Source organism: Rutilus rutilus (assembly GCF_951802725.1).
Source record: "Rutilus rutilus genome assembly, chromosome: 7".
In the NCBI taxonomy this organism is placed as follows: domain Eukaryota; kingdom Metazoa; phylum Chordata; class Actinopteri; order Cypriniformes; family Leuciscidae; genus Rutilus; species Rutilus rutilus.
In genome coordinates this window covers 11733689-11752472 of record NC_140221.1, presented here as the reverse complement: position 1 = coordinate 11752472, position 18784 = coordinate 11733689, and the positions used below count along the sequence as shown (strand labels likewise).

At 36.2% G+C, this 18784-nt stretch overlaps 1 protein-coding gene across 5 annotated transcripts in view; it reads left to right on the top strand.

Annotated features, from left to right (window-relative positions):
* Window positions 1–18756, top strand: part of traf2b (Tnf receptor-associated factor 2b) — a 28528-nt gene extending 9772 nt beyond the window's left edge. For 3 of the 5 annotated variants that reach the window (XM_084413211.1, XM_084413213.1, XM_084413209.1), the window contains 9 exons: window positions 6231–6309; window positions 6536–6634; window positions 9234–9395; window positions 10058–10132; window positions 10400–10474; window positions 14074–14427; window positions 15699–15876; window positions 16676–16845; window positions 17226–17584. In XM_084413211.1, coding sequence (XP_084269337.1) covers window positions 6231–6309; window positions 6536–6634; window positions 9234–9395; window positions 10058–10132; window positions 10400–10474; window positions 14074–14427; window positions 15699–15876; window positions 16676–16845; window positions 17226–17444 — 1411 coding nt within the window. In that variant the 3' untranslated portion in view covers window positions 17445–17584. Of the gene's footprint in view, window positions 1–6230; window positions 6310–6535; window positions 6635–9233; window positions 9396–10057; window positions 10133–10399; window positions 10475–14073; window positions 14428–15698; window positions 15877–16675; window positions 16846–17225 lie in introns of all 5 variants that reach the window. The other 2 variants (XM_084413212.1, XM_084413210.1) reach the window with 1 other exon arrangement.
* The last annotated feature ends 28 nt before the right edge of the window (window positions 18757–18784 follow it).

Here is an 18784-nt window from a genome sequence, read left to right as displayed (position 1 = left end):
AAATTAAAATAAATTCAAAAGTGGTTGAATGAATTGTCCATGACTGTGAATTAAATTTGCTGTTTGAAAAGCATGCCAAACAAAGCTATTTTTCTAAATTCTAGAAATATACCAGTGGAGTAATAAAAAAAAGAAAAAAAAAAGCTTTTCTTGATACTTACCAACACATGTAAGAACATGAGGTCCCTGTCACACCCATCCTCAGGCATCACCCGGTGCATTACCCAACCACCACACATTTTGTATAACTTCCACATTATCTCTGACAGCTCATTAGTAGAGACTGAAAACCTGAATTGAGTGTTATTGATGGGGGACGTATTCAGGACAGAAATGAGAAGTACCAGAGATTGTCTTACTATAGGGAGATGAGAGGGTCTGTATCTCTTACCATTGGAGAAAGCGTAATGGCTAACTTGGATCACGTGAGGCACCTCAGCCTATGTTGTAATGGCAGTGACGTCAGTGCTCGCTGTTCAAAGTTTTATGACAGTCAGTTATAGTTTACGTTAATCATTTTCTTGTGGATTATTAGCGGGTTGGTCTTGTGAATAAATGTTCTATATTTGGTGTTATATCACTAGTAAATGTACAGTAGGACTGCATTGTTGAGTCCAGCAGTTTTTTTTCCACCAATCGTCCCCCCACTGCTTTAAAGGAACTCCTGGTCATAACCTGTTGAAACAAATCAGAATAAATATTTAGTGGTTCCTGTCTTGGCTCACCAATTGCATTCAGGGTTTCTCGGCAGAGCTTGCACAGATTTCCTGTAATCCACATCCCCACTGCTTTGCGAGCAAGGAAGGATGTAGTAATTTTGCCAAAACCACCTGCTTTTGTGAGTTTGGTGAGAAGGGGCTGTTGAGTATTTAAAATGTAGATTTTTTTAATTTATGCATTTAGCAGATGCTTTTATCCAAAGCAACTTACAATAGAGGGGTATAAGATACATGTGCTGACTGATAGATAGATAATTGCGTTGTTTTATGTGTTTGAGATGTAGTGCTTTCCTCAGTGCATAACTTACATTTCACAGGTATATTCTTTATCTGTAAATGTTAGAAACTCGTGCCAATATTTCCATTTTGAATCTCCGCTAAACTCAACAGATTTCCATAAACGAGCGCCGCCGCACACATGCTCAAAAAACAGTCTAAGCACTATAGAATAGTAGTGCAATAATTCAAAAAAAATAGATACAATTTTTTTGTTGAACAATAAATGTGCCATATGTAGAATTTTAAACCTACAAGTAAGTTATTACTTATAACTTATTCTTATTATATTATTTATTTTATTTATGAAAGTTTTTGTGCACTAAAACATTTTTTTTTTTCATCTAAAAGTTTATTTGACAGTCTAGATTTTTGATGACCTGTTATGTGTATTTAACAGAGGTGGGAGTAAGTCACTAAATGCAAGTCTCAAGTCAAGTCCAAGTCTTAACATTGCAAGTCAAAGTCAAGTCAAGTCATTCTGTTGTAAGGGTCAAGTCAAGTCAAGTCAAGTCGCAACTTAGTCATCAAGTCATACCAAGTCACACACAGGCTCGTTTTACACATTTTTTAACTCTGGGACTTTTATTACTTATTTAGAGTGTATAAATCAGCAGCAAAAAGTCATTCTTGAAAAAATCTGCACAGTAATTTTATAAAATCTAAACATGTTAATAAAAACAAATTACTATTAGTACTCTTATAAAATTCAATCAGGCAATCATACATTTCACAATTTGATATTTGTATATTAATGTCAAGAATTCAGAAGTGTATATATTTATATAGCCTACACTACACAGAACTAATATACAATTAAATTATGCTTATTTTAAATGTATTGAGCAGGCTAGGTATAAAAAATATAGGCTTTTAACAATCTTTCAGTGCGCAAAACCATGATAATATGAAACGCTTCAAAACAGAGCGCACAAAGCGCGTACGCGCATCGCGGGTGCAGAATGATGTGCTCAAAGCAACATGGAGTCACAGTGTGCAGCGCTGCACAAGTGCGCATTTAAAAGTTCAAAGGCACAAAGCGAAGAAATGTCGAGCGCACAACAGTTTATTGATCATTTGTTTCACAGTTTTAAATTCCAGTTATTGTGCGTTTGATGCCGATTCATAGTCCTTGTGATGTGTGTGATCTAACAAGCACACGGTAGTGAGTCGTTTAAAAACAGCAACAAACTCCAACAAAATAGTAATTTTATGCAAATCCACAGCCTTTTATCTACAGATCATGCATTATAATGTGAATATATCATATTGGAGAGAGTTTTACCGTGCATCCAACCGGAAGAGGTGCGCGCGCTGTTTGAATACTGAATGGAGAATGATTGACAGCCGCAGAGGAGGGAAAACAAGTTTCCGTATACTTTAATGATGTTAATAGACTTCTGTCCCTCACATTAAGCTATGGAATGACTTCAGATGACTTTGACACCCAAACTGACGTGAAAAAAGCGGGAGGCGCCGAAAAGTGCGCTGTTTGCATCCCTGATTTAAGTTGGAAGTAGATAGATACCACAGAAAACCTCGTGCTTGAAAACTAGCAAAACCTTTGCGGTGGCCCAGTGACCAACCACTTACTTCTCGCTGTGCAACTTGAAGTGACGAATGAAATTTGAAGTTGTGGCCGATGAATCACTTATCTTGGCACTGCAGATATTACACACAGCCGTTCTTTTCTTGGCCGTGTACGCGTAATCTCTAAACCCAAACTTTATTATCCTCGGGGCTGGGGCTGGTGTTGGTGTTGGTGTTGCGGTGTCCATGTTGTCCGCGGAGGGATCTGCTGTTTTGGCAGGCGGCAAGCGGCTTCCGGATAGCGGTTTACGCATGCGTATAAAGAAGAGTAGCTTGGGTTCGCCGACGTATTGGAAAATATATAGTTCATTCTTAAATGTATAAAAAAATCACAATAATTGAAAACAATTATTTTCCACAAGTCATTTCAAGTAAATAGGCACAAGTCCGAGTCGAGTCTAAAGTCACAAGGAGCAAGTCTAAAGTCAAGTCGATTCTTTTCAGAGATCTAGTCAAGTAAGTCTCAAGTCCAGAAAATTGCGACTCGAGTCAAGTCATATGACTCAAGTCTCCCACCTCTGGTATTTATTATTTAACGTATACATAATTTTTTATTTTATTTTATACAAAAGCACTGATTGGAGAGGCTTGTGTTGTTCAGTAAATGTTTAATTTAAGCAATTTTTTGTATTAGTTTAGTATTAATGGTTTGATTTTATGAGATAAAAAAAAAAAAAAGGGAAAATCGGGCAAACATATCGGCAAAAAAAAAAAAAAAAAATCGGCATCATATATCGGCCATCGGCTGCCCCAATTTATAAATATCGGCCAGAGAAAAAAACATATCGGTCGACCTCTATACATGCATCTCCACCCCATCTCTTCCCCGAAATAACCATATATGGAGCTTAACAACACCTCGTTTTACTATGCATAATGTCATCTGCATATTATTCCCATTTGCATATTCTCATCCATGTGATACCATGTTTAACAGTACAAGACATTAGGGAAATATGAGATAAGGACTTTGTGCCGTCACAGTACATTACTAAACATCATTCAGTATTCTTGCCTTGTTTTAGAATAAATAAATAAATATTTGATGAAATACATTTCAGAGAAAGTTTTCAGAGAAAAGTTATTCTCAGTCTTTTCCACGGGCCAAATAGTAGGCTATTTTTAATTGCTTTAAGCAAATCTAATTTATGCAATTTTGCCTATAAGGTAAACATATATTTTAGGATGGTTTATATATTTTTAATGGAAACAGATATGCCTTATTTTTTTGCAGTGTAAATAATCGTCTGACAAAACATTTTACAAAATAAAACGTGCCTATCTTACCATTTTCTTCAAATTCTATCCTTGAAATACAATAGTATTTTTCATAATATTGGGAAGACCCCAAAAATGGTTATCATTAGGCTACTGACTGTCTGCGTACGACACCAACAGCACCTGTGTAGGAGGTTTTACAGCCTACTGTCATTGGACTTATTCAAACCGGACAATGGACCATTCGAGTCTTATGTTGCTAAGCCACATAGTGCATTTTTTAGTGCATACGCAACGTTTATACATCAGGCCCCAGACGTGCTGCTGCCATCTGACGTAGGACACCACAGGTTTCTCACACTCACACATGATCTCATGTGCCGTCATCTTTTGGCCTGGTAACAAGTTGCTTGGTCAATTTTTTTCTAGTGTAAAGTGATGTCAGCAAATTTACAAAATGTTCCATTATGTCAGCTGCCTGCAATAGCTATATTGGAGCAGATGAGGCGCAGACAATGAGATGCTTTTAAATAACTGCAGAGGGCACTTTATTAAAGAATATGCAGTTAAGGTATAGATGAGGAACCCTGGTGAATGGAAGCGGCGTGAAAAATCTGTTGTCTCCGTTCATGCCAGGATGCAAGTGAAATGTTTGGGGCAGGAGCTTGTCCGAGGTCTGTGTGCTGGTGATTGTGGTTTCAAAGAACAATGCTGGTTTGTGCATATAGGCAGCTCGGCACAAGCCTTCTAAGAAAATCTCTGTTTTCACCAGCTCTTCCAATTTTTGTGAACAAATTTTGTGTTCGTTGGAGTGGGAATTTCGTTTCATCCCAGACAGTGACACTAAAAACTTTAGGTTTCTTCGCTGAATTATTCTGTGACTTTCTGTAAGTTACATGATTACACCAGTTGGTGGCGACTTTCATTCTAAAGAATCGTTCACCTTAAACAACCTTTATTAAAATGTCTACAGATCAACAAAGAAACACGAGAAATAGCAAAAAGCAACCGGGAAAGACCTCCATGCTGAACTGAACTTATAATATGCCCCCTTTCGATTGGTTTTTGTTCACAAATAGCATTCCTGATTTTTTTTGTTTGTTTGTTAACATGCCTTGTTCAATTGAATAACAAATATCAATGATTTAAAATATTTTAGAAGTCTTTAAATTTCAAGAAATGTTTTTCAAAACTTTAAATGTAGTTTCATTTTCAGTTGCAAGAAATGTTGTATAGTCGGATACATTTGCTTACCCTTCATTTACTCAGATAAATGTCAGTTTATATACAGCATCCTTTGAAGCCTTTTATAATACGTCAGCCAGGGGTGCGTTTCCAAAAAGCATTGTTAGCCAACTATGGTCGTTATCAGCATAGTTCAACGAGTCAGTGTTTCCCGAAACCATAGTTCCAACGAACATTTGCAAACAGCAAAGTTGTGTGGTTGGAATGACAGCTCTTTACCAGTGGTTAAAAGCAGTTTCTTAAATGCTTAATAAATCCTTATCTTGAGCAAAATAAGCAAGCTCACATTCAGCACAATCTACAGTATATTGTTCATTTCGAACATATGTCTTTTAGTTTGTCAAGAGATTTAAAGCACTGATTGTGAAGAGTGCGCATGTGAGTACGTGCACTAGTAGGTAACAAGGAGCCTATTATTGTATCTGTAAATAAAGTAAAATAACTGAGAAAAATGAGAATTAGTCCTCAGGTGCCATGTCCGTAATCTATATAAAAAAAATCAGCATTAATTTGATTTGAAACTGATTAATTTAAAGAAGTTACTACAAATTTGCGACAACACGGCTTATTCCGCTTAATAACTTAATAACATCAAGAATATATACCACACTTTATTTTCTCATTCATGCATGTTTCTTAATCACTCTCACATGTCCATAACTTTAAGCAGTCCTGTGCTGTGCAGATATATAAAGTTTGGCATGGCCAGTGCGTCTGCAGAGAGTGGAAGCAAAGTGCTGGACACACACTGCCCTGTTGTTGCACGTCAATGCAACTCAGGAAATACGGTTCTTATTAAAACGCTGCCATTTAAAGTACCAGTACTAGTAAAATGAGGAACCATACCATTTTTAAAAGCAGGGTATCACAATACCTTTCTAGTACCGGTATATTGTGCAACACTAATAAAAAGAGAATATGGGTAAACTTTCTTGAATGCTTTCCAACATTTCTTGCAACATACTTTCATATATTTCTGCACACATGCTGCTTTCACTTCAGTTTTACCATTATCAAAGCACTTCTTTCTTCTTGTTTCATAAATGGCCAGAGGAAAGAATAACCTGCGTATTAATGGTTTCCCAAAATTGTGGTGTTTAAAGTCTGCTTATTGTTTGATTGCCTTTTTCCCCATGCTCTCCTCTCCTGCACTGTTAAAGTAAAATCTTTCCTCTTCATTAGCTCAGGGCCCATACCCTGCGAAGCCTGTCGTACTGAGGGTATATTTGAAGAGGCGATGTCTATGCTCAATATTACAGTGGTAAGCTATGTTTCTTAAATGATACCTCTTGGAAATCTAACATTGTTTTTAACTTCCTGGTAACTCCTATTCAGTGTATGCATTGCTGTTCTTGCCTAATGTACACTGCAAAGGTACTGTAGAATTACACAGTGGAGGGAAAAAAACTCCACAATGACATGTACAGGAATAGAATTTCAAAAGGTATTCATTAATGAAAAAATCCATGGTCTTTGACTCCCCCTAGGCATTTCCTGACAATGCAGCACGAAGAGAAATTGATAGCTTGCCTGCTAAATGCCCAAATGATGGTTGTTGTTGGTCTGGTACACTGAAAGACTATGAGGTAAGAAAGAACATAGTTCATCTAGCTTCAGCTTGTTGTCATATAGAATGTTCTTCATTTCTAAATGCAAACTACCATGATAGGCTGCCTCACAGTGACTTTGCACATATTTCAAACCAAACCCAGCCGTTATGCAAATAACCTGATAATTACTAAGCAGAACCGGCCCGACGACTTGAAACAATATGTATTGTTTAAAGAGCTAAATAAATAAAGGGGACTTGACTTGACTTTAAAATAGAAAGTCTTGTTGTGACTTTGACACTTTAAAAAAAGAATAATGACTGCTCAGTGCTCACAGAGTTCATCATCAGCAGGAAGGATGGGGGTTGTTCGGAAAGTCCCAGAGCTAGCTGGAAAGTACCAGCATTACCGTATGAAAAGCAAGTTGTTTTTAAAAGCTCATTATTTTGGGCAGTGTAGTTTTTGTATTTTTATAATGCTAAAACCTCTCATTGCCATTTTATGCAATTATAATTTAATTATAGTTATTTTTTATTTTATTTATTTTTTAGTTGAGAAAGGCTTTATTTTCATTACAAATTTCAAAGGGTTTTGTGGTATGTTGTAAATCATTTCAAAATTTTCATTTTCATCAAATAATTCTTTTTATACAGGTTTACTGAATAGTTTAAGGTATTTGACAGCTGGTGGATATAGTGTTATAATTGTATTTGATTGCATAAGATGAGAGAAATAATTTATTTATCACCTGTGAACATAACAGATTTTGATTGCTAACAAAAACGTTTGCCAAGTTTCCATTCTGACTTTCTTGTCCTGAAACTAGTTTAACTTTGTCTTGGTTTTTTACTTCCATTTAGCTGGTAAAAGCATACGTCTGACTGCATTCTTCCGTTTTGACTGATTTAGTGACTAAGTAACTTAACCCTGACTAAAGCTGTTCTGAAGCCACAACTCACTCTCTGAATCAGTGTTGATTCATCTGTGTGGGAGACATGGTGACTAAAGAGATAAAGCAAGAAATTCCCCTAAAAGTTTTTGCAGTAGTTATCCCAGGTCAATTGTTCCAGAATTAATTTGTAGGTACTTTTTGACAGTAAAGTCAACAGAAATTGTCGTTAGCAACCCATTGGTTTTTATCCAGTGGGAATGAATTGGATCAGGAGTTAGGACACAATTAATTTTCTTTTGAATAATCTGCACTGATAAATTGCTCACAATAAGATCAGGAACATCCATTTAGAAAGTAAATGGGATCAAATTGTACTTCCTTAAAATGTATTAAATTCATGTTGACTTTAAGTGCTAGATTTACCACTGCGGTTACGCCCACTAAGTGGCAAAAAGACTGGGCAGTGTTTGTTTTCAGCGTGAATACCGCGAAAAACACACAATGACACATCCACAATGGGAAAGAGCTTTGCGATTGACTGTACAACTAGATTTGATGAGAAATATGAGGTATATTTTTACAGACTGCCGAAAGCTACAGTGTTGTCAGTTCATCTTTGAAACTGTGGTCTTTGATCTGTGATGTTTCACCTAGAAATACGTCACATTATGGAAGTAAAATGTTTCGAGCAGCATTTCACATGAACTTGATTGCACAGTTTGCACAAAACATGTGCTTGCTTGAAATGCAGCTTTTGAAATTTGAAGAGAAAAAAAGTGGGTGTGTCTAACCAAACAAGCTTGAAGCTAATCTTCTTGTTTGGTTTTTCTGAGTAACGGATATAACTTCCATGGCATTTACCACACCCTTTCTGAGTAACTCTAGAGTAATTATATATCATGTTTCATGAATAGGCAATTGCGCAACACTGCTGCTTTACAATTGTTTGACCTTTAATCTAGATACTGAGAATGGAAACTAATAGTATGAAGAGGTAGTGAAGCACAAACGTTAACACTTTACAATAAGGTTTAATTTGTTAACATTAACTAATGTATTAACTTACATGAACTAACCATGAGCAATTAATTTGTTTCTGTATTTGTTAATCTTTGTTAACGTTAGTTAATAAAAAAAAAAACTGTTCATTGTTTGTTCATGTTAGTTCACAATTTCTAAAAACATGATTTTAACATCGATTTGTTATATGTTATATACATGTTTGTTATATACCTCATGTTGTTCCAAACCAGAAATTTGTAATAATAATAATAATAATAATAATAAAAAAAAAATATATATATATTTATATGTGGTGTGTGTGTGTGTGTGTGTGCGCAAGGAACAGACGGACAGATTTTTTTTTTTTTTTTTAATGAATTATCCCTTTAAGCACATAAAGGGATTTTTGAAATTGTGTAAATTAACAGAAATTTTTTGGGGTAATGCAGACACAATTGTTCTGTCTTGTTCTAATCACAAGGTCGGTATGTACTTTCAACCAGTGATGTCTTGTGACCATTTACTAACTTGAAAACAGGAAATGCATACAAATAACATGGGAATAAATTGAATGAACAGCAGCTATACAAAGCTGTTAACAGTCTCAAGATAATTGAAAATGGGGCACATGAAAGACAATTCAAGAGTTGGCAGTCATACTACATCATAGTAAGCTAACTATGATATTTTTCCTTTCAACATTCCTGCTAGAAATTTACAGATCATTCTTTCCTTCACTAGGGTCAACATGAAGGTCGTTGTGACTTTGAACGTGTAAAATGTGAAGCATGCCAAGCAGTCATCTTGCTTAGCGAGAAAGACCGCCACAATGAGCGGGAATGCGAGGCCAGAACCCTGAACTGCAAATACTGCAAGGTCACATTCAACTTTAAGGAAATTAAGGTAAGAGCCCTAGAAGTGGTCTGTTCTCAAGTTTGCTGTTGATTGGTCTGTGGTTTGTGTACATTCTGTACTTTAAATGTTTGATGTGCCAACAGACTCGATGTGTTGCAATAATACAATTTTAATTCAAGCTTAATTTCCATATTATAAAAGTTAATGGCAACCATGACTGGCATTTTTAGAGAGAAAAGGACAAACATGTCAATGAATAGCAGCTTTCTTTGTTCCTCACACAGTTATCATGCAAGTTATATAGACTACTTTTAAGGTACTTTATCCCCTGGTTTCACAGACAGGGCTTAAGACTAGTCCTAGACTAAAATGTAAGTCTGAGCTGTTTCCACTGAAATAAACTTGCACTGACTGATCTTAAAAATATATCAGTGCCTTTTTAGTTTTAAGATGCACATCGGTAATGTTTTTTTCTAAGCATGTTTATAAAAATTACTTAAATGTCCTAATTGATCTATGGTCTAATCCTGGCTTAGTCTAAGCCCTGTCTGTGAAACCGGGCCTTTATTATTTATTATTGGAGCTTGAAAGCTGCTGATCTCTTTCATATATGAAAGTAGCTTAAAGTTGAGCAACATAGCAGAAAGGTCAGGTGAAATAGTTGTTATATCATCTTTACTGATTCCCCCTCCTACTCTTTTCTGTCTCAGGCCCATGATGAAATATGTCAGAAATTCCCCATGCAATGCAAAGACTGTGGTAAAAAGAAAATCCCCAGAGAGAAGGTTGGTCTCTGTTCTCAGCCAGACATTATTTCTGCTTTAATTGTGGTATTTATCAGTATGAATGTTGAAAGTATATTGGCCTATGTTTTTTGTTTCATTTGCACACAACTGCTAGTAACGTGCTGTCATAAATTGTACTAAAATCATCATAAAATACAAATCTGCTATGTATGTCAGTTTTAATAGAGGAATAGGGATACCTTATTTTATTTTCATTCATAATTTTTTTTTTTTTTTTTCTGACTTTTTCTTTTTCTTTTTCTGCAGTTTCAAGAGCACACCAAATCTTGTGCAAAGTCAAAGTCGGCGTGCCAGTTCAGTGAGATTGGCTGCAGGGCAGTGGTGTGTATTTATTTCTCATGAATGCATTTTGGATCAGACTAGACATTGAGTCAATTCTGAATAGAAGGGTGGAAATGGTTTGAGCTTCTTCCAAAAAAAATGATTACATGCTTTTTTCTGAACAGCACATCTGACCACTTAAAACCCACATTGCTTTTCATCTTCATAGCTGAACCATCAAGTTTTGTTTTGTGTCATATAGTTTCATACAAGTTTGCACTGATTGATTCACTATGGTGTTTTCACTAGAGTAACACACAGTCTCAAACTTTTTAGAACTTGAAATGTAGCTAGTTTTCAATGTGGCTGTCACACACTGTACTTCCTAATATACACTGTATTAGGAAGTACTTTGACAGCTCCATTGAAAATCGGTTACAAATTGGAGTTCTAAAAAGTTTGAGGCTCTGTGTAAATTGTTGTTTGCAGCAGATCTACTGCCTGCTTGCAGATTAGGAAAAAGTGCCAAGCATTGTTGATAAGTTGATAAGTTAATTAGCATGTTGAGAATTTAGTCTTTCAGCCAATAAAAAGTATTTTATTTCAGTCTTTCTTAAGGTCTGTTCACGTCAAAAACATGAAAGTGTAAAAAAGTTATAGAAGTTCAAGTTTACTGCAAAGCAAATGTACTGTACTTCTTAACATTTTATATTTAATATAAAAAATATATTTTACAAAAAATGTTTTGCTATAAAATCAAAGTCATATGCTTAACCAGGTTGTTTTCCAAATTTGAAGTTGATACCACAAAAATGTAAGTTCCAATGAGATTTTGTTTGGCGTAATACCAAATAGACACTGGGTGACACCCACATTCCATTGAATTTTTTGGATGCATGAATACATTCCTTTCACCAAACAATGGAGCCTTGAGTCTCAGACCTTTCCGACGATATTGTTTTGTCAAGATTAAAAAAAGTTTTGATTTATAAAATAGTTTTTTTTGTAATATGAAACGCGAAACCGCCCACTAATTTTATTAGGGAGGAGCCCGCTAAAAGAATGTAAAGTCTCATTTCAATGGTAACGCAATGTCCAATTTCAAAACGGTTTTCACAGGATGAATTAAGAGTGTTTAAGCTTTCAAATGATGCCTAATTTAAGATGATTACTAAAATATGTGATAGAAAAAAAGAGGCAATAAATAAAAAAGAGCACTAAGTGTCCTGCTAGCAGGGCGGTGACAGTTAAGGGGGTTGAATGCTAAACCTCTTTAAAGTAGGATGGATTCTAAATGGCTGTCAATGTTTTTATCTTTCATCAGCTAGAAAAAAAAGTGTGAAAATGATTCCAACGATATTGTTTCTCAGTGCTGTTATCGTCATTCTGCTATTTTTTTTACATTTAGAGCGATTTTCAAAACTACAGATATCTTTATTGTTATAGTTACCATCTTAATGTGAATGGGCTTCTAGTCATTCTGAAATGTGTCAGAACTTTCAAAAGCCTTTAGATTATTTTGTCTGACTTAGTCAGACCAGTGGGATCTATTTTGTCTCTCAGTTTACATTTTTTCCACATGACTTTAAAATAAAACCAAACTATGTAAATAGTTTGGAGTGTGGGTTAGAAAAGTCCCAAACTCTCGGTTAAGAAATATATGCAGTACTGTAATCAGTGAACATGTAAAGTTGGTGAATCATTGGGGGAAATGCATTTCAGACGGTAACAGATGTAATATCATAAATTCACACCTCTGTTCTCTACTGTTGAGATCACAGTTAGTAAGTTAAAATGAAGTGTTGCCTACCTCTGAAGTCTTCAAGGAAAGTCAAAGGATTTCCCCAGTGCACCTCTTTTTAAGAACGTGCCCTCTACTGGTCAGAGAATAAACTGGCACAAATGGAGGGCTGCAGTAGAAACATAGCAATCTAAAATGAAAGTCGGTCAGTTAGGTCACCAAGAGGGTGGTCACAGTATTGGTGCAGTGGGTAGTGCCTGTGCTCATCACAGATATTGAGCTCTGGGAATAGAGTCAAGGGTGTGTCCAGTGGAAGAGGTGGGGAAACTGCAGAATAAGTAAAAGTATACAAGCAAAGTATAAGCACATTTAATGAGCTCAGGCAGCTTCAACTGCGTGAAGATAAATAGTAATGATGTCACCAGGGCTGTCCCAAGCATCCGCCCCAGGGCTGCCCCTCCTGGTCCGTTTGCAGCAGTGCCTGGTTCGGACAGCCTGTAGTGCTGTACTGTAGTGCTAATGCTGTAGTGAATAGTTTAGCTCATGCTGACTTTTTGAGATTTCATCTTAACATTTGCTTAACGGTTTACATTTTAATATCAATTTCTTATTAATCCAGTGAATCTGTTCTGCTAATATTGGAAATGTCAAAACAAAAATAAAATAAAAAGTAAACAAAAAAAATGTAAATGTTAAATTTGATTTGGCTAATGCAAGTTATGTCTCTGGACCAGAGTGTTCCTCTTCTGACCTGCCACCAGTTATACTGCCACTCCAACCTGTGGATCTGACAGCTCATTAATAATATAATTCTGCCAAAACTAATATCAGACATTTACTAGTGATGTAGTACTTGAGACCGATTTCTGCTTTCTCGGATTCGACTCGGACTTGTTCCTTCAAAGACTCGGTCTTGACTCGGACTCGGCATAGGCGGTCTCGTCCCCATCACTAGTCCACTAGAATACATACCACTAGAAAGTTTTAATTTGCTCTGCATGTCCTAACTATGATTAAAAAAGTCAGGGTGGGCTTAACATGTTGATGACAGAGCAGCACTGTTGAAGCAGTTTCGAAAAATAGGCAGAAGATGATGCATGTGGTAGGGATTTTTTTAATGATAGTAAAAGCATAGTCCATATTAAGACGTTAAGACTGCTCCTCTAAACAATTCCCAATCTAGCTTAGTCTGTAGGCCTAACTGTTGATTATTAACTGGGGTGACTTGGTCTTGACTTGGACTCGGCATAGGCGGTCTCGTCCCCATTACTAACATTTACTTAAACTATTGCATATTAGAAATGCGCTTTTAAAGGGAGTCAACTGCAGTAGATAATCATTTATCATCTGATGGGGATGTTGACTAAAAGTGACTCCCTTTCATACATGAAAACTGAAATTTTCTATTAATTATGCATCAATCTGTGGACTGTGACTTTGCGATCACCGTTGTTGGAGTGGATGCTGTGGTGGCAGAGCTCATTTTTAGGATGCGTTGTCGTTAACCCTTTTTCTAAGGCAAGATACTCCTGGCAAAACCAACGTTTTTTTCAAGCACTGGTCATTTTTTTTATTTTGTACTATTCTCCTTCTATAACGACATCTTACAAACTTATGGAAAGAAAACATCAAAAATACACATTTCAGTGTTTATTTTATTACAATTGATCTATTTGCATCCGTAGATTTCAGTTACAGTAAAAGCCTTTTTTCTCATGCAGTGAGACAGAAATCTCCACTTTAGTAATGCATGTATAGACCAAACATCTATCAGAGGGGTTTATTCATATAGAATTCAGCTGATTTATATAACATTTTATTCTTAAAAACATATCCCATCCATGCATTAACATCAAAGAAATTACACCACCTTTTGTTTTATTGTAACCTTTTTTTAATAATGTATGAATGTTTTTAGGTTGACAACGGTAAGCAGCAGGAGCATGAGCAGACCAGTGTGATGGAGCATTTGCGTCTCATGCTGGCTGTGCTGTCCTCTGTGCGCCTGCGGGCCGAGGGGGCTGTGGAGTGGCAGGAAGATTCTGGGCTGGGATTGTATCGCGGACCTGAAGATGCACCTCTGGCGGGGGCTGATGCTGCCGCCCATAATGCAGGAAGAGGAGGCGCTCCTGGTGTGCAGCAGAAAGTCACAGCTTTGGAGAACATAGTTTGTGTGTTGAACAGAGAGGTGGAACGCTCGGCCCTCACCCTGGAGGCGCTGTCCCGGCAACATCGGCTAGACCAGGAAAAGATCGAGAACTTGTCAAACAAGGTACTACGCACATCTTGCAGGAATTATATACTTAAATAGTTAAAAACAAAACAAAAAAAACACGCACGCTAAGTTGGATTTATAGGATTTTTTTTTTCTTTCGGACAGCAGAGATGGTTTTGATGCTCTGCTATGTGTCCGAAGGTGATGCGAGGCTCTCACCTTGCAGGTAACCAAATAATGACGCATTGATCAATCTTGTTTTATAACAGATGGGTGGAACATTTTACTTCGAAGGATAGTTTACACAAAAATGACTCATCCTCATGTCGTTACAAACCTGTATGATTTTTTTCTTCTTCCGTGGAACACGAAAGAAGAAATTTTAAAGAACTCTACTTTTCCATGTAATGATAGTGAATGGGGGACAGATGTTATCAGTTTCCAAAAATAACAAAAAGCATTATACATTAAGTGGTCCATACAACTTCTGAAACCATATGATACGTTTGTGTAAGTGAATTTTGCAAAAAAAATTCTGATTCTGTGCTGGTGCGTTACGTTTGGGCGCGACATGTTCTATAGAAGAAAAAAAGTCATGCAAGTTTGGGACAACATGTACTGTAGTGTAAATGACAATGTTTTTATTTTTAGGTAAACTATCCTGATTTTTCTCTTTTTTTTCCCTTTTTTTTGGAGCTTAATAGTCCGTTTGTATTATCATTTAAAAAAGTTCAGGTGTTTGATTGCCAGTGGAAGCCTTCACTATGAAACAGTTGTTAGCAAGATTTGTTTCTGTCGACTGTTACTTGTGAAACCGGTTTTCCTCCCCCAGCAGAAGAGCCTCCGCTGTCTCTGCCATGATCCTTAATTCACATGGGATATGAAGTGGGAACCATCCTGGACGTTCTGCTAATTAATCAGTTTTGCATTAAGAGTAGTTCAACCAAAAATGTTAATCTTTCCTTTAATGACAGAACTATTACAGAGTACTACAGTACTCTTTTAACAATTACCAGAACTATAAACACCAATGAACCAAAAACCATGTACAATACCAAAGTGAAAGTCTAAGGAAGACACACTAGACAAGTTTTGACTTATCCATCAAATGTCAGTATATCATCATTTTACTACAGCTCCACCAATGCTGCTTTAGAGTTAATCGGTTTTATTTTAATTTAATGACAGAACTACTCCATTAACAATAACCATAGAACAATAGGCGACAATGAACCAAAGACAATGTACCAGTGTCGCTAACTTTACATCTAAGACAGACTTTGTCAGTTCCATAACCCTGTTTTTCTTCTGTTTGGTGACTCTTGAAGGTGCGACAGCTGGAACGGACTTTAACCATGCGAGATCTGCAGTTAGCAGAATCCGATCAGTCTTTGCGGGAGCTGCAGTTCTGCACATACGACGGAGTGTTTATTTGGAAAATAGCAGACTTCTCTCGTCGCAGACAAGACGCAGTGGGAGGACGAGCACCTGCCATGTTCTCACCTGGTAAGGTTAAGTTCAGATTCAAGGTTCAGTACAGGTTAAGCTCAATCAGCAGTGTTTGCTGCATGTTGTCGATTAAGAACAGAAAATGATTTCCACTCACCCTTTGGTTTGTTTTTAAATTTTAAGCAAAAATCAGGGTTACCATGAGACACTTACAGTGGACGTAAACCGTACCAGCGTCCAGAGGATTTAAGGGCAGAAATATAAATCTCATAGCTTTGATATGCTCTGCTCAGCTCCATATAAGGAAGTTATGTCTCCTCCCTTTTTGGTATGTGGGGACATCGTACGAAAGTTACCGGGTGTACATGCTTTACAGTTATTTTTCATGATACCAAGGGGTGGTTATAGGAGAATAATCTATATAACAGTATAACTATACATTATTTTCTGTGGTATTCAACATTGTCACAAATGCTGCTGATTGACCTTGTATTGAATCCTACTTTGCATTTCGTAAATAGTAAATTGTAAGCAGAACTCGTCTGGAACTTGAGAGCAAATGTCCTGACTGGATATTTTTTTTAAGCTAATGTGAAGGTTATTTTTAGAATGCATTTTTAAATGCCTTTCCATCAACCGATTAAAATTGATAACATATGTGTCTGTGTAAAAACAGCATTTTATGTCATAGTTCAGTGCAATCTATTAATTTAAATAAATTCTCGCGCTGAGTAGCTGTTTCACATTTGTGCGAGTATTCAAGTATTCACTGTTTTCGGAGCTGATTTTTGTGAAGCATTTTAGTCACCTTTGGGTGATGTTTTTGCCTGAGTTAATTTCTGACCCTGCTGTTCAGCACCTTTCTTCTGTTCTTCAGCATTCTACTCCAGTAAATATGGGTATAAGATGTGTCTGAGACTGTACCTGAACGGTGACGGCACAGGTCGGGGCACTCACCTCTCCCTGTTCTTTGTGGTCATGAGGGGCAAATACGATGCACTGCTGAAGTGGCCCTTCAGCCAGAAGGTAAATGAGCCAATACGCTTTCACTCCTCTTTCAGGTGTTCATTTACTCTTTACTTTTACTTTTTTATTTAGGGTTGTTCTACCAACTAAAGCATCACAACACCACTCATGTTTGGATTAATCACTTATTGCATGGACTGAATGTTGAGGTTGTTCTGTTGTAATATTCAACATATATAAACTGTAGAATACATGTAGTTCGAATATTACATCTAATGAATAATTGACTAATAAATGTTAAATGGTTGAGAATGAATGTGGTGGTTGTAATAACTATTTTATCTAAGGGTTAGTACATGTATTCTGTCACCTGATGTCCGATATGACCTTTAGAACATAAGCTTGGCATTACATTGATTGTAATTCTTTTTTCCTTCCAGGTGACATTAATGCTCTTGGACCAGAACAACAGAGAGCACATCATTGATGCCTTTAGGCCTGACGTGAGTTCCACATCCTTCCAGAGACCCATCAGTGAGATGAACATTGCCAGCGGTTGTCCTCTCTTCTGCCCCCTCGCCAAGCTGGCAGGCAAGAGCTCATATTTGAGAGATGACACCATTTTTATTAAAGCCATAGTCGACCTCACTGGCTTATAAAGCATTATTCATAATAACAATGGATGGTATTATTATTATTATCTCATATCTCAGCTGCGGAAGCGGAAACTATTTAAACTAAACAATATAAATGATTATATTATAATAGCATATATTTGTTTCAAGAAATATTTTCATTGATAATATTATGTCTATGTATGGAGTGGCAGTGATCAAACTAGTGATCATACCAATAACTCCACTATTTTTATATAACTGAATATTTAATATGCACTATATATTAATTATCATAATACATATTTATATAATATAAATGTATAGTACACATATTTAAACTATACCTATTTCGTATGTAATAACATAATATAACATCTTGATTGTCTACATATGAGATTTGAGATTTTAGTTTTGCGTGACCGTGAAGCTGGCAGGATTTTTCATGCTGTTAAAATCTGGGATATTGTTAGGATGATAACTGCATTTTTGAGGACATTTTAGGGACATGGTCACTTTTGCTGGAAATATAGTGTATAAATAGATACGTATTTGTCATCAGTCTGCTTTTATTTTACAAACGTGACCAACTTAATAATAGAGCAACTTTAATATCCATAAACTGATTGAGCGCTGTGAGAATCAGCTCATAGAAATGAATCATTGTGCTGTTTGTTCTTATAGACAAGCTCTTGTATGTGCATGAGGCTACAATATTTAACAACATTTCATTTAATTAAGATAGGAAAAAGGAATGGTATAGATGTCCAAACATCTTGACTAACCAGTGCTTAAATTCAATGTAGCCTACTTGTAAACATCATCTGATCGTAGGTCTGACTCTTTTTGTTTGGGCTTGAGAATGAAATGGCTACACATATCTTTGAGCTGTAGACATTTAACTATCTTCAAGCCCTTATAAAATGGACCAGACATACCAATAGCTCCTTTTTCCCTGTAACATCACTTACTTAAGGTATACATATACTTTAGGTTAGCATGGAATATAGTCAACCGGTGAACTGGATGCAGTATAACCTGTTCAGTTAAATAACCATCCATGCTACTTGGATAATTAGAAATAGTTGCTTTTGTTGGAAAGAAGGAAAGAAGTATTTTTTTTCTCTTTCATTTCTCTATGAAAAATGAATAAAAAGTCAGAGAAATATGTAACTTTATTTAATCCTACAGTATGTAGTAATTTGTTCCATTTAGCTTTCATGTATCCATTTATATTAGTTTGTATTTTATTATTTAGATAGCTGTTCATTGAAGTAGTCTGATTTTAGTTATAAAAACGTTTTGCTTTCGTTTAAGCATAGTATCAGGTTCAGAAAAATAAATCAAGTTAATTCAACTGGTCTCTACAGTGTCTTTATGTCCCA